This window comes from Amia ocellicauda, chromosome 1, assembly GCF_036373705.1.
Source record: "Amia ocellicauda isolate fAmiCal2 chromosome 1, fAmiCal2.hap1, whole genome shotgun sequence".
Taxonomy (NCBI): domain Eukaryota; kingdom Metazoa; phylum Chordata; class Actinopteri; order Amiiformes; family Amiidae; genus Amia; species Amia ocellicauda.
Genome location: NC_089850.1, coordinates 17,811,016 through 17,825,031, shown reverse-complemented (window position 1 = coordinate 17,825,031; position 14,016 = coordinate 17,811,016). Strand labels below are relative to the sequence as shown.

Genomic DNA, 14,016 nt, shown 5'->3' with positions numbered 1-14,016 from the left:
CTTTCCGCAAAAAATATAATAGTTTTCCACTGGTATTATACAGTCTCAATTTTTAATGCCAGCTTTAAAGTAGCTTTATTTCATTCTGGGCTCTCGTTATATTTCTTCACATGTGACAGTACGTAACTATCATATTGTCATTGACTTATTACCTTTTTAACACAACAGAATTCAGATGCGGGAAACAGAGTGGCCTTGTGACCACTTATTTATTAGTTGACCACCAGAAAGAAGGAAAATACACAAGTGTAGGAACATGAAAGAACAAGAAATACATACAATCAGGACTACATGACCTTGCTTCCAGGGATTAAGCCCAGCTAAAACAATAAACCAAAATAATAGAATAAAATAAACCTAAGAAATATACCCTTTATTTGCTTTTTCTTCTAATTTTTAGCCCAAGTTTAATGTCCTTCAGCTAGTCTCCTATCCCAGTGCCTATACAAATAATCCATCTTTTTGTATCTTTAAAGATGCTGTTATTTTATCAACCATCAGATTTGATTTAACAAAATATCTAAATAACATATTCCTGGTATTCAGGCGGCATAATTACTGTCTATGAATATGAGTCCTGAGATGTCTCCCATCCAAGGACTGACCAAAACGTGACCTAACAGTGGCTGGTATATAGAAGCAATGATTGCAAACATATTGTCTTTTCACCTTGCGATCAACTGAGGCAGATCTATGTTTAGGGCAATGATGAATCTATTAAAACAGTCAGGTCCATATAAACAGACAATACAGTGAGGTTAAAACACTTGATCATTAACTGTGGCAATTGGGAACTGCAGGGATCTTTATGACATTGAAATAGCTTCAGTTGCATTGACAAACCATCAGAAAACTCCTCAAATACTACAGAAAATAATATAGCCTACACATATTAAACATTTACATATTAGTTGAACACTGATTAAACATGAATATAGAAGTAACATCACTGTTATTTCTATCAGTCCCTGAATCCATTTTTAATGTAGTATTTTTTGTGTCAAGTACAATCTCAATAAGTTATTTTACAACAGCAAGGGCAGAAGTACAGAGAAATGAAAGATATATTTTAACACACTTGAAAAAAACACATTGGGAAAATAAGTGACATGGATGTATTAAACTAGAGTAAGTAAAAAAAAAAAAAAAATCACTGTGAAGTTCAGTACAGGAAGATTATGGATTTAAAGGTATCTAAAAATTAACAAGTAACGATAGAAAGAACAAAACAAAACAAACTGTTTCTTACTACCCTCAAGAGAAAGGAATATACAGACAAGTTTAAAAATATATTTGCAATATGCAAAAATATTGAAATTCAGTTTTGAAATATGAAGAAATAGATTTGATTACCAAGCAGGCCAATTGACACAATTTTTTGTACATGTAAGCTAAGAAACTGCGTTAATGTTTGAGTGCCTTTCCAGCTACAGTCTGATCCCTGAGAAATGTATGTTTTTGTATTTTGTTATGATACTTTCAGGATATGTTCATTTATTTTCCTTTGAAGCACATACAAAACAAGCAAATATTGGTGAAGAAAGTCACCATTATGTGCGAGCCCTAGCCTGCCGCTTATATTCTGGACAGAAAAAGTAAAGTCAGGGGTAACGGGCCAAGGTTCAGTTGGTGTTTATGAACAGGGAGTAGAGCGTGGCCTCTGTGCTACGATTCTCTCCCATATTGGACTTCAGTATATGAGCCTTTTGTTGTCCCCCATAGTCTCCCATAGATCATACAGTTGCTGGTTCTTTGTTGGTTGTCACATCTGAAGTAAGAAGTGTCACCATCTGATGGTTTTTGATGGAACTTTCTTTGTTCCTGACAAAACAGAAAAACATACATATATGCACTGGTAAATGTGAGAGGTTTAGATTCTGTCTATGTAATCCATAATAATACATAATACACAAATTAGACTAACAAGAAACCATCCCCCCACAAAGGTAATTTTAAGGAGTGCCAGTGCCACTGTCCTACTATTTAATTTCAGACACAAACCTGTTTTGTGTTTTAAATACACAAAACAGGTATGATGACTTGCATGAGCTACTGAGTAGATTCATGCAAAATTTAATTCTGGTCTCATTTGAGTAAAATATATTGAGGTCATATCTTTGAAATATCACAGAAATACAAAATGTTTGAAGTATGACTCCCTTCCCACTTCCCAATGTGATACTGTGCTACTGTGATAAAATAAATATGTAAATAAATAAATATTTAAACAAACAAATAAATCGTACTTATAGGGGTGCTCAATGTCATCTATTGTTTCTGGCAAGGGGACGCCTCTCGTTTCAGGCAACATAAAGACCAAGCCCCCAGCAACAAAGGCCAGCACTCCTGTGGGACAAAGCAAAGTGAGTTACAGCACACAAAGCTGGCCAGAGTCTTTACCCTTCTGTGGCGGTGCTAGAAATGTTCAGTATACTGGAGAACAAATCTTAAAAGAGAGACATATAATGCAAGTTATCATTATTATTAGTATTAGTAGTAGTAATTTAGCAGATGCCTCTATCCGGTATGACTTGGCTTTGAAAATATTTAACACACAATGTTCTTTATCAGGGATGGGATATTCCACTTCCCAAGGGCTGGAAGGGTTGTCTGAAGTGGTGTCTGAATCACTGAAGTGGTTATTGAATATAGCTCTGTCCAAACACCTGTTTATCCCAGCTCATAATCAGTTGATCATTGAAAGGTACCTGTAACACCTGCAAGGATGCAGAATTGTTATCTATATGCTTTAAAAAAAACTTTAAGAAGTTAGCAATATCACTATACACAATGAATGCATAGATTATAGTAAACAGAATAAGTTATAGAGTAATGTAAAGCAGGAAGAAAGCACTGGACATCCTACAGCTCTTTATATTGAAGTGTATTATCTGGCTGGGCTGGTCAGTAGTGGGGGAAGAAGTGCTGGCAAAGGCCTGCACACCTGCAATGCTACATTTACATACCAAAAATTATGAGTGGCAGCTCTATCCATATAACTGCCAACCGGTACAGCAGGAACGGGGCCACAATTCCCCCGATGTCACAGAACGTGGAGCACACAGACACCCCCAGGTTCCTGTAAGGAGAAATATCATTCTTTGCAAGGTTTGAAGAGCCTGGTCACACACAGGCTGGTGTAACAATGAACGCGCACTGGAATGTTCATCAGCAGAGTTCAGATTCTCCCCACTAGGGGCTGTTTTCATTTTGTCTCTACTTGAAATTCACAGAAACGTCAAACTAATGATCATATCGCACTCGTCCTTCTGTCTCTGAAAATGCACCGGCATTGTTCTCACCTGATAAACGTGGGGTATAATTCTGTATTGACGAACACCACCATCTCAAAGGCCATCGTAATACCTAACCTGCCCACGCAGGCGACTGCCGTTTTAAGCCAGAAAACACCTTTAAAAATGAAATTAAAAAATCTGTTAGGAAAGATTTTATAGTTAGATGTGTTTTATGGAGGCAGAGAACGAAGTACTTTAGCTTGACGATCTGCATACTGGCCTGATCAACCAGAACGGACCCCTATGTGACGATGGGGAGCTGTGGGGTTTCCAAGATGGGAAATGTTAGTGTGTGTTGTATCTGTCTTTAATACTGTATTTGATGGACTGATTGTGTCATGGGTCCATAATAGAGCAGCCACAATAGGAGTTGTCTCTTGCTTCAAGCTTAAGTGAAAACCTCCCACAACCCCTTTCCTCATAATATTGTCCTGCTTTTTTTTTTTTTTTTAACTAAGTAATTTCTTGGCATACTTTTGCCTGGACTTTAAAATCTCACCACTTGTAAAACTGTTCTAGTTAAGCATCATCTGTTCCTCAGTAAACACAGCTGTCTGTGATGGAGCTGTAAACCAATGAAGCAGTGTTTGTTTCTGGTGATTTCCTGTAATCAGCATAAAATCACACGTGAAATTGAAAACTCATATATGTACAATATACACCGATCAGCCATAACATTATGACCACTTGCCTAATATTGTGTAGGTCCCAAAACAGCCCTGACCCGTCGAGGCATGGACTCCACTAGACCTCTGAAGGTGTGCTGTGGTATCTGGCACCAAGACGTTAGCAGCAGATCCTTTAAGTCCTGTAAGTTGCGAGGTGGGGCCTCCATAGATCGGACTTGTTTGTCCAGCACATCCCACAGATGCTCGATTGGATTGAGATCTGGGGAATTTGGAGGCCAAGTCAACACCTTGAACTCGTGATTCATCAGACCAGGCCACCTTCTTCCATTGCTCCGTGGTCCAGTTCTGATGCTCACGTGCCCATTGTAGGTGCTTTCGGCAGTGGACAGGGGTCAATACGGGCACCCTGACTGGTCTGCGGCTACGCAGCCCCATACGCAACAAACTGCGATGCACTGTGTTCTGACACCTTTCTATCAGAACCAGCATTCACTTTTTCAGTAGCTCGTCTGTTGGATCGAACCACACGGGCCAGCCTTCGCTCCCCACGTGCATCAATGAGCCTTGGCCGCCCATGACCCTGTCGCCGGTTCACCGCTTTTCCTTCCTTGGACCACTTTTGATAGGTACTGACCACTGCAGACCGGGAACACCCCACAAGAGCTGCAGTTTTGGAGATGCTCTGACCCAATCGTCTAGCCATCACAATGTGGCCCAAAGTCGCTCAGATCCTTACGCTGCCCATTTTTCCTGCTTCTAACACATCAACTTTGAGGATAAAATGTTCACTTGCTGCCTAATATATCCCACCCACTGACAGGTGCCATGATAACGAGATTATCAGTGTTACTCACTTCACCTGTCAGTGGGCATAATGTTATGGCTGATCGGTGTATATACATTATGATTAAATTAATATATATATATATATATATATATAATCATTACAAATATGTGAATTTTCTCATATGTGGTTGAACCATCATGCCAAGCTCAGCCTGTAACATTTCAGTGGGGTTCAGTACACAGGACTAGAGTTGATTGTTTGTTTTGTGCCGGTGAAAGGACTCGCACCATGATCCAGATCAAGTCAAATTCTCTTTGTTTCAGGAAGAATCTTCTTTACACAAGGTCAGTGGTTGATTTGGTCCAGGTCAGGAGTTCAATCCAGAGAGAACACCGGTGTGAAGACGAAAGAGCTCCGGCTGTGATTTCCTGTGCTGTACTTACTCTCGGGTATGAAAGCAGTAATGAGACAGGCTGCCCCTGACACGATGTTGGCCATTGCAAATGGGACACGCCTCCCGATGCGCTCAATGGTGAACAGGATGAGTAATGCAGCAGGGAATTCAACCATTCCCGAGATGAGGAAGTCTATGTAAATGTTGCCACCAAGGATCCCCAGACGCATGATGAGGCCTGGGTAGACCACAGCACTTGTGAACCTGAAACAAAGTGGGGGGACACAAAACAAGGTGAGACCACTGACCACTTTGGCAAGCTAAAATGTAATGTAGAGATATCTCGAAATGCAATTGTCGGGGAAAAATATAGAAATCCTATCCTGCCTTTGTCCTTGATGTGCTGTTACTCCTCACTTAGTTATCAGCAGCTCACATTCCTTTCTTGCAACGTATTATCTGCAAAGTACCTTCCAATGCAACTGGCAATGTAGAGGTTAATGATTATTATTCATGAGTAATGAGTATAATATTGATAAGATGGGAAGGCGTAGTTTAGAATGCCAATGAAATCACTGCTAGTTATTAGAAATGACCATTCAGACACTGTTTGTAAAATGTTAAGGCCCCTTGGGTGTATGTACCAGAGGGGGTATAAAAGCCTTTTTCTGCCTCAAAACTTTTGGGGAACAGTGTCATGCAAGCCTAAAATCCTTTGGGTTCTGTGTTGCACTGTTCCTCCCATGCACGTAATAAATTCTGACTAGAACTCCCGACTCCAAATCTTTCTTCCACCACACAATTTAAAATAAATATCTCAAACAACTTCCGTCACTCCACTAACTAACATCTCAAATAGAACAGGAAGCCAATTCGAAATATTTCAGATTGACTTCCTGTGAAAAAACTATGTTTTGTATGGACTTTTGTGTATTTCAAAATTTCTCAAAATGACTTCCTGTCTTATTTGAGATAATTCAATTGTTATTATTATTATTATTATTATTTATTTCTTAGCAGACACTCTTATCCAGGGCAACTCACAAAATATAAAAGCAATAAGAAGTGCAATTCAAAGCATGATGCAATTTACAAATTCCAATTTACACACGTGTATAGGAAAATATACAGTAAACAAAATACAAGTCCTACACGCTAGATTGTGAAAGCTAATAATATAATTCAAGATTTCTCTTAGAGATATCTCTAATGCATTTTGAGATATCTCAAATTCAATTCCATAGAGAACATACAGCAACAGGAAGTAAATTTTAGATATTTCAAACTCAATTCAAGATATCTGCAATTCAATTCAAGATCTCAAATTCTATTCAAGATATCTTGAAATTGAGTTTGAGATATCTCACATTCGATTTAAGATATCTTAAATTATATTTTGAGATATCTCTAAATGACAATTTGGGTTGCCATAGACCATCTTAATTTCCACACTCTATAGGCTAAGTGATATTCATGAACATGTTCACATGACTCCCAGGAATACAGTAACGATGTATATCATAATAATCATCAATTTATACTGAAAACATGTGTCTAGTTACTCTTAACCTGCAGGTTATGCATTTAGAGAAAAAAAAAAGTTACCAATTGAACATTAGAATCAGTGTGTACTTCCTCATCTTCGGAGTTCTGACCAAGTCAAGGACTGAGACTTTCGAAATCTCCTCACTGTCACCTGTGAGAGTCTGTGAAACAGGTAGGGTAGCATTAGGGCTTAGAAACGCATACAGTCCATTGACACATAAATATAGGAAGGTGGAAGATGAGGCGATCGTTTGAGGACAGGAGCTGCATTGCCTTATCGGATGTGGACTGATTTTCTCTATTCAGACATGGTTAGACAGTTTACCAATTCTTTTTTTTTTTCTTTTCTCTCAAGTAAAACAAATGGAACTTCATAAAGCCACAGATGTTTTCTGTAAATTGTTGTCATCAGAACTTCATAAACTGAACAGTCTAAACAATGTATTGTTTGCTCTCTCTCTAAACAATCTATTGCTCACTGCAACAGTGGAAATCTGTGTCTGTACATTTGATCAGGATCAACTGTCAGCAGCCCCAGGGGACTTTGAATGCATGCTAGCAAGCACATAATTATATGTATAAATTAAATAAGTCCCTTAGAAACAGACCTATATCAAAAACATATCTCATTACAAATTATTCTAAGAAGTCAAACCAATGCACCTGCATATATCGAAAGCATTTTAAATAAAATTATATATATGTTATTATGATTACTTATTTTTATATTTCTCAGTTTTGTCAATAAGTAATAATAATACTTATTTCTTGATATTGTGTTTTCAGTTTTTCAGCAAAATAAGTAATGTTTACTTATTTTTTATTTCTGATTTGTAGTTTTTGAAAAATAAGTAATGCTTCTCATTCCTTATTTCTTTTTATGAAAAATAAGTAATGGTTACTTTTTCCTTATTTCAGAGTTCTATGAATAAGTATTTTTTTATAATACTTATTTTTATATTTTCACCTGTTTTTCAAGAAATCAGTAATGATTACTCATTCCTTAGTCCTTATTTCACATAACGATTAGCCTACTTATTTTTACATTTCCCTGTTGGTTACTTTAATTCCATGTTTATTGTTTTACTAAATAAGTAATTGTTACGTTTCTAGTTCTTTCAAGGAATAAGTAATTTATTATTTCTATTTTTTAATAAGTAATGGTTACTCATTTCTTACATCCCCTTGTCCGAATTTTAGGACATATAGGACAGCATTATTCTTTACACATCGATACATACACACATCTCATTACTTATTCTGCATACATCGATAAAAAGTAATAGACAACATGTAGCAGGTTTGCTCAAGGATCTGCTATGGCTTTGTGCAAGAAGTCTGGAACTAAATAAAGCAAGAGGCTGCGGCGCTGTGGATTTCCAAAGGTGTGCATCTCATTGGTTATGCTTGGACCAGGAGTGAAGTGTGATTGGGGGTTGTCCTCGTTCCGAACTTAGGCAACATTTCTCATTACTTATTTTTCATGTCAATAAAATAACAATTGTCAATACTTGTCATTGATTTATCATTAAAATAGCTATTGATAACTATTCTCATTATTTATGTTTCTCATATGGATAAACAGTAAAAGGTTTCTCAGAAACTAAGCTTCTGCCTTCCTGAGCCCACTGTATTTATACTTTCCCACGATTCGGCCACAACCAGCCCTGGTTGACGATTGTTTCCAGGCAAACAGGGAAACCTACATAAGGAATTGGTATAAAATAAAATAAAAATACTTATTTCTTGAAAAAACTATACACAGAAATATTTTTGTTATTGAAAATCTGAAAACAGAACAATAATTAACCATTACCTTAATTAATTAATTAATTGCATATTTTTGAAGAAACTAATGGAATGAGTGTATTACTTATTTTTCAAAAAACACAAATAAGAAATAAGTAAATAAGTAAACGTTACTTATTATGCTGAAAAACTGAAAACACTAACAAGAAATAAGTAACAATTACTTATGAAAAAAATAATCAGCTTCATGGGGTAAAATTCTGTTCATACAGAAAACTAAAAGCAGCCCAAGTACTGACTGTAACTTTGATTTGCCTAATTCAACTGTTATAGGTCTTTCCTTGACAATTATTTTCTTGAAATACACCAATCTCTGACTATTGGAACAGGGTGCAGGTCGAGCAGCGTTGGCTCTTTGTGCCCATGTCCTGGTGACAGCTATTCTTTCTTACTGAATTGTGTATTGATCTTAATCAGCCTTTATCTGGTTTCCAGTATTGGTAGGGTTATCCCTCCTGGCACCCCACTTCTCATAGCAGTTACAAACTTTGAATACGATAAGAGACAGAAACCTGAGATACATCTTGTATGCCACTGTATTTTGATGAAGGAGATGGAAGATAAATAGTATGATATTCAAAAGGAGCTAAATGAGAACTTGGTTGCATCAAACATTATAAACCTCATGTGGGCCACTTAACTCCTTTCAAAGGGTTTAAATAAAATATAAATGATTCACACTTTAAAACTCACTTTAAGACCAGTTTCGTATCTTGCCATCTTTCTTATCTTTGAAATCATGCTTAAAGTGCTTGTGAATAGACATCTGCTTGAAAGGTCATGACAGTCTTTGTTATTTCCACAAACTCAAATGATTGTGACTATTACCTCCAGGTTTTTGGATAGTGTTTTCTTGTTCTCTTTAGCGATTGCCTTTGTGATAGTCACAGCTTTGCTGTTTTCCTTCTGGGACAGTAGCCACCTTGGCGACTCAGGAATGAACCTGGAATAAACAGTAACTTTAATGGGACCTAATTGCGAGAAATGAATCACAATCGCATAAAACATTCCAAGGTCAAGGTAGAAAGGATGCTTCTCAAATTATTCTAGGAAAAATAAACTTTCATGTGACTTCGTCTAACTCCGGGGCAGAGCGTTTGTGCACTGTATGAGCCAGGAGCCTGTAAATAAAATAACCTGCCAAATGGACAATAACCAGGAAGGACTGGTACTAGGTTCCACACAATAAAAAACACTGGGTGCAACAAACCCGTCACAATATATTAACAAAAAGAAAATGCAACATTTTTTGCAGGCATTTAAAGGGAAGGATTTGGTTTTTTGACATCTCATAATGTTAGACATACACATGCTCTTGGCATTCGGTCATACAACTTAGCATATTAGGCTGCAGGCACATGCACAGGTAAGGCTCAACCTGTGCAGAGCACATGCCCTTTTTATGCAAGACTTCCAAAGTGCCTTTTCTCCCAAGCGCCTGCCCCCTGGACCGCACCTCGGCGGCTCTCCACCCCTGGACCACACCTTGGCAGCTCACATCCCCCGCCCCCCAGGTACGCACTTCAGCGGCGCCCCCCCCCCCCGGACCACACCTCGGTGGCTATCCCCCCCCCCCCCCCAGAACGCACTTCGGCGGCTTCCCGGACCGCAGTTAACACAGGGTGCCCTTTTTTAGGCTTGAGCCCATGCCCCCACAATGTCTGTGCACGCCACTGTTAGGCTGATTACTTGCCTAAAACCTCCACATAACATCTAATTGTACTCAAGTTAATACATTATAAGGCACTTAGACCTAGTACCATTAGTACATTTTATTCCTGATTAAATAGTCTGTATTTCAGAGTGTATTCTCCATTATCCGATTTTATCAGCAAAATTGCCCTGTTGATAAATATGACTAAATTCTCATATTGATTATATTTGTTAATGGCAACTTACCAGTAATAGACTAAGAAACCAAAGTAAGGTGCGGTGATAGCCACTTGCAGCCATCGCCAGTCAGAGATGAGGTAAGCAACCAGTGGCAGGATTAGGATTCCAATACTGAAGAACATCTGGTAGAGGATTCCAACTGTCCGTCTGTACTCCACTCCCACCAATTCGGTAACTAAGGGGAGAGAAGGAAAAATAACAACCTGTTAAAATGGCTTAAACATCCTCTTCTTCTCAAGCTATATTGATGGAAAACAGAACAGATAATTTTGCTTCTATTTTCTTTTTTAAAATGGTCAGAATGAAATATTGTGGAGTCACATCTTGCTCTGTAAATGTGAAACAGTTGGATTCAGATCAATGTTGAAATAGAGAAATCAGAAGTCTTACTGAGAACATAGCCAGCAACCCAGCCCCCCTTGACACCAAGTCCATACAGTGTTCGGAAAACCAACAGGGCGATGTAATTGGGAGAGACAGCCACCAGAATTCCTGTTATCGCATTGAAGAGATTGGACATCAGAAAGCTGATCTTTCGGCCGAACCTGCAAAAAAATAAAATAATATGTTCTCATCAACTGTAAAGATTATTGAGGTTGTTTGTTCTTCCGCAGAATACATTTTTACATTGCTCATTGATTACTAATCAAATAAAGCACAATAGAAAGTTAAATTCCACACTCAAACACAATTCTCAAACCTCCCAAATGTTTCTAAAATATGATAATCAGGGTGTATAATGTTTCACAAAATTACAGGCTTTTCCAAGTCATGCACCAGCTCCTCTAAGGCCCCCAGGTCAGTTCAGTGACTTTACCTGTCTGCCATATATCCAATAATAATACTGCCCACCAGGAACCCCACGTTCACAGCTGATTGGAAGAGATCCACCATCCAGGCGTCTTCACATACCAAGTTGAACTGAAATCAGACAGAATATCTATGAGACACCATGATATGAGGAGATCAGCTTACAACAGCAAACAACACTGAAAGCAATAGCATTTTAAGGAATACTGAAGGCAGTTTCTTTTCTCATCCATTAAATAACTACACCCAAACTGTGCCCTGATGTTTCTGGCTACAAAATAAGGATCACATTTAACCATGTTCACTGCATTTACCGGAGTAAATGATCATGTCAGATTATATTATTTTACTGTTACACTCATATTGAATGCTGTCAATCAATTGCAGTCAGCTTCGGCAACTAATGCATCCAGGTGTTTGTACTTAAACTTAATTAACTGTGGATTCACGCTGCCTGTTTTTAAATACTTCTTTAAAAAAAAAAGTTCTGTAGAAATTCCTTATGCTACACTTCATCATAATTAGTCATTCAGCAGAAGCCTTCATCCAAAGCAACTTTTCAGAGACGATGGGCTGAACTATGCATAAACAACTGCCACTCCACAGTCACTTACAATATAACTTTTATGTACTATCAAAGGGACAGTGCAGAAGTAGGTTGCTCAGGGTAACAAACAACGAGTTGGCAAAACAAGCTCTCCTCCGAAACCCTTATTGTACATCATCTCAGGAAAGGTGATCAAAATCAGGAGCAATAGCTTCAGCAATACCAGTGTTTTCTAAACTCTCACAAGATTCGTTTCCAGCAGCTATTTGAAAGTTGCAATAGAACAGAAGTTAAAAAAGGAACAATTTATATTTCCACCTAGCAGTTATTATGTACGTTCAAATAATCAGAATCACAAAGAATAAATAAATGAACAGGAACACAAATGGTCAGGGTAAGCCCAATTGCTTTGCACTATGATTGTACTGGCTAACACTCTTATACAGATTGCACTTTACAGTTAAAACGGACTCAAAATATAGACTAATAAGCTGGACTTAAGATAATAACCTTGTATTATCCAGCTCCTGGCATAGACTCATATAAAACCTGCAGCCTGATCAGAAGATGACTCAACGTGCTCCACAATTGGAAGCTTAGATGTTTCTCCAGCTTGACATCTGGCCTGAACTGCTGTTGCTGCTGGACGTTCAGTGTCAGTTTGGGGTCATCTTACCTCGGTCACGAATGAAGACCTGCCTTCGTAGTCGAACTCCCAGCCATCCCTGCAGGAGATGAGTGCCGTGTTCTTCCAAGACGCTGCCGTCATGTTGGCCGGGGGGTGCTGGCAGACGAGAGCAGTCTGGTTCCAGTCCACATTGTACGTCTCGCACTTGCTGTGCATCAGACCCCCCGAGGTGTTCACCAGGGGTGCGGAGTAGGTCTTGGTGTCCTGCAGGCCCCATCCACAGCGCTCTCTCAGCTTCTCCAGCCGCGCGTCCCGGCACCAGTGCTCTGGCGTGAAGCCCTGGAAGACAATCCCGACATAGATCCCAGCCCAGGGTATTGACACCAGGCACAGCAGCCCGAAGACGCGCTTCTGGCTCCTCCCAAACTTCCCAGCCTCCTCCAAGATGTCATCAAAGGTGGTCATGTCCGCAGTGCCTGGTCCCTCTCTCAATGCCTCCACTAGGGCCCCGGCCTTTTTACCAAAGCAGGGGAGTTCAAGAGTCCAGAGGTAGCACTGACGTTGGGGGATTTAATATTCTGATAGATAACCCAGGCATTTGAGTATTTTTTTATTTTTTTTTTAAGGACCAACAAGGATTATACGAGTTCCTGCCTGATCATATCGGATTGGTTGAGTCAGAGAGAGGTAGGTTCTCCTGCTTTTCAAAAAAGACAGCTCTCTTACAAGTGAACAGGGGTAAAGCCTAGACCACCCACAACAGGCAACATTTTCCTCTGTGTTGAGCACGCTGACATTAAGCATAGGGCTCAGAACTGAGATTACGAAAATAGTGCAGAGTTGAAATTTCTGTGGCAATGTTAAAAAGCAAATAACGTACACATACTGCCATTCTAAGTAAATCAAATACTCAAACAGGAGAAAACTCAGATTATAGTTTAGGGTTTTTGTATTTATTGTCAAATTGAAAATTTAAAAAGCAGTATTTCTTTGCATTAATGCAATATGTACCAATGTTTTACTACAAATCTTTCAATAAGAACAACAGGTCCAGATGAGGAAAAATTGGGAAACAGAAATATATAAAGTATGTCCATAATAAAGAATAGAAAAGAGAGTCTGGAGAAGTACCCAGTGCTATATAATGTGAATCTGTAATTCACGTTGCAAAGAGTTCCATGGGGTAGAAGTTCAATAAAAGGAACACAATTTCCACTGCACCACGTGCTGGATTTAGGAACTGTAGGTTACAGCAGAAATCACCTTTTTTTTAATTATATAAATCCCTGATGCTGTCTGATCATTAGCAGGTTTACATTTAATGTTAGATAAAAGTCAATATTTAATATGATCTTGTTATGCGGTTCAACAGCCGTGGACAGATTCCTGTGTAAGAATGTCTAGCAGCAATCCGGTTCTCCTAAATGATGCAGCTCAGCATCGGCAGCAGTGTGTGACAATTAGTGCCAAAGTACAAAATCAAGTCAGTGACTTACTTCAACTGAATGTGAGGTTCCTCCCGTCTCAGTCACCATTGTCTTCCACATATTAACCAGCTCTCACTCCATGTTGAGCCATTAGCTTGGATTTACATTAAAGGTATTCATTAAAGGTGGAACCATGTATCGCAGTGAAATGTAAAAGTTGTTCGAACAATCAAATACATTAAACTACTACG

General features: G+C 38.7%; 1 protein-coding gene across 1 annotated transcript; it reads right to left on the bottom strand.

Annotated features, from left to right (window-relative positions):
- Nucleotides 1-176: 176 nt before the first annotated feature.
- slc22a2 (solute carrier family 22 member 2) lies at nucleotides 177-13,035 on the bottom strand. The gene is made up of 11 exons (XM_066697460.1): nucleotides 12,387-13,035; nucleotides 11,171-11,274; nucleotides 10,744-10,898; nucleotides 10,360-10,528; nucleotides 9,289-9,403; nucleotides 6,712-6,812; nucleotides 5,156-5,370; nucleotides 3,303-3,411; nucleotides 2,967-3,079; nucleotides 2,247-2,346; nucleotides 177-1,821 (listed from the first exon to the last, which is right to left on the bottom strand). Exons 1-11 carry the CDS (start codon nucleotides 12,801-12,803, stop codon nucleotides 1,734-1,736), a joined length of 1,686 nt encoding a protein of 561 aa, XP_066553557.1. The 5' UTR covers nucleotides 12,804-13,035; the 3' UTR covers nucleotides 177-1,733.
- Nucleotides 13,036-14,016: the final 981 nt, after the last annotated feature.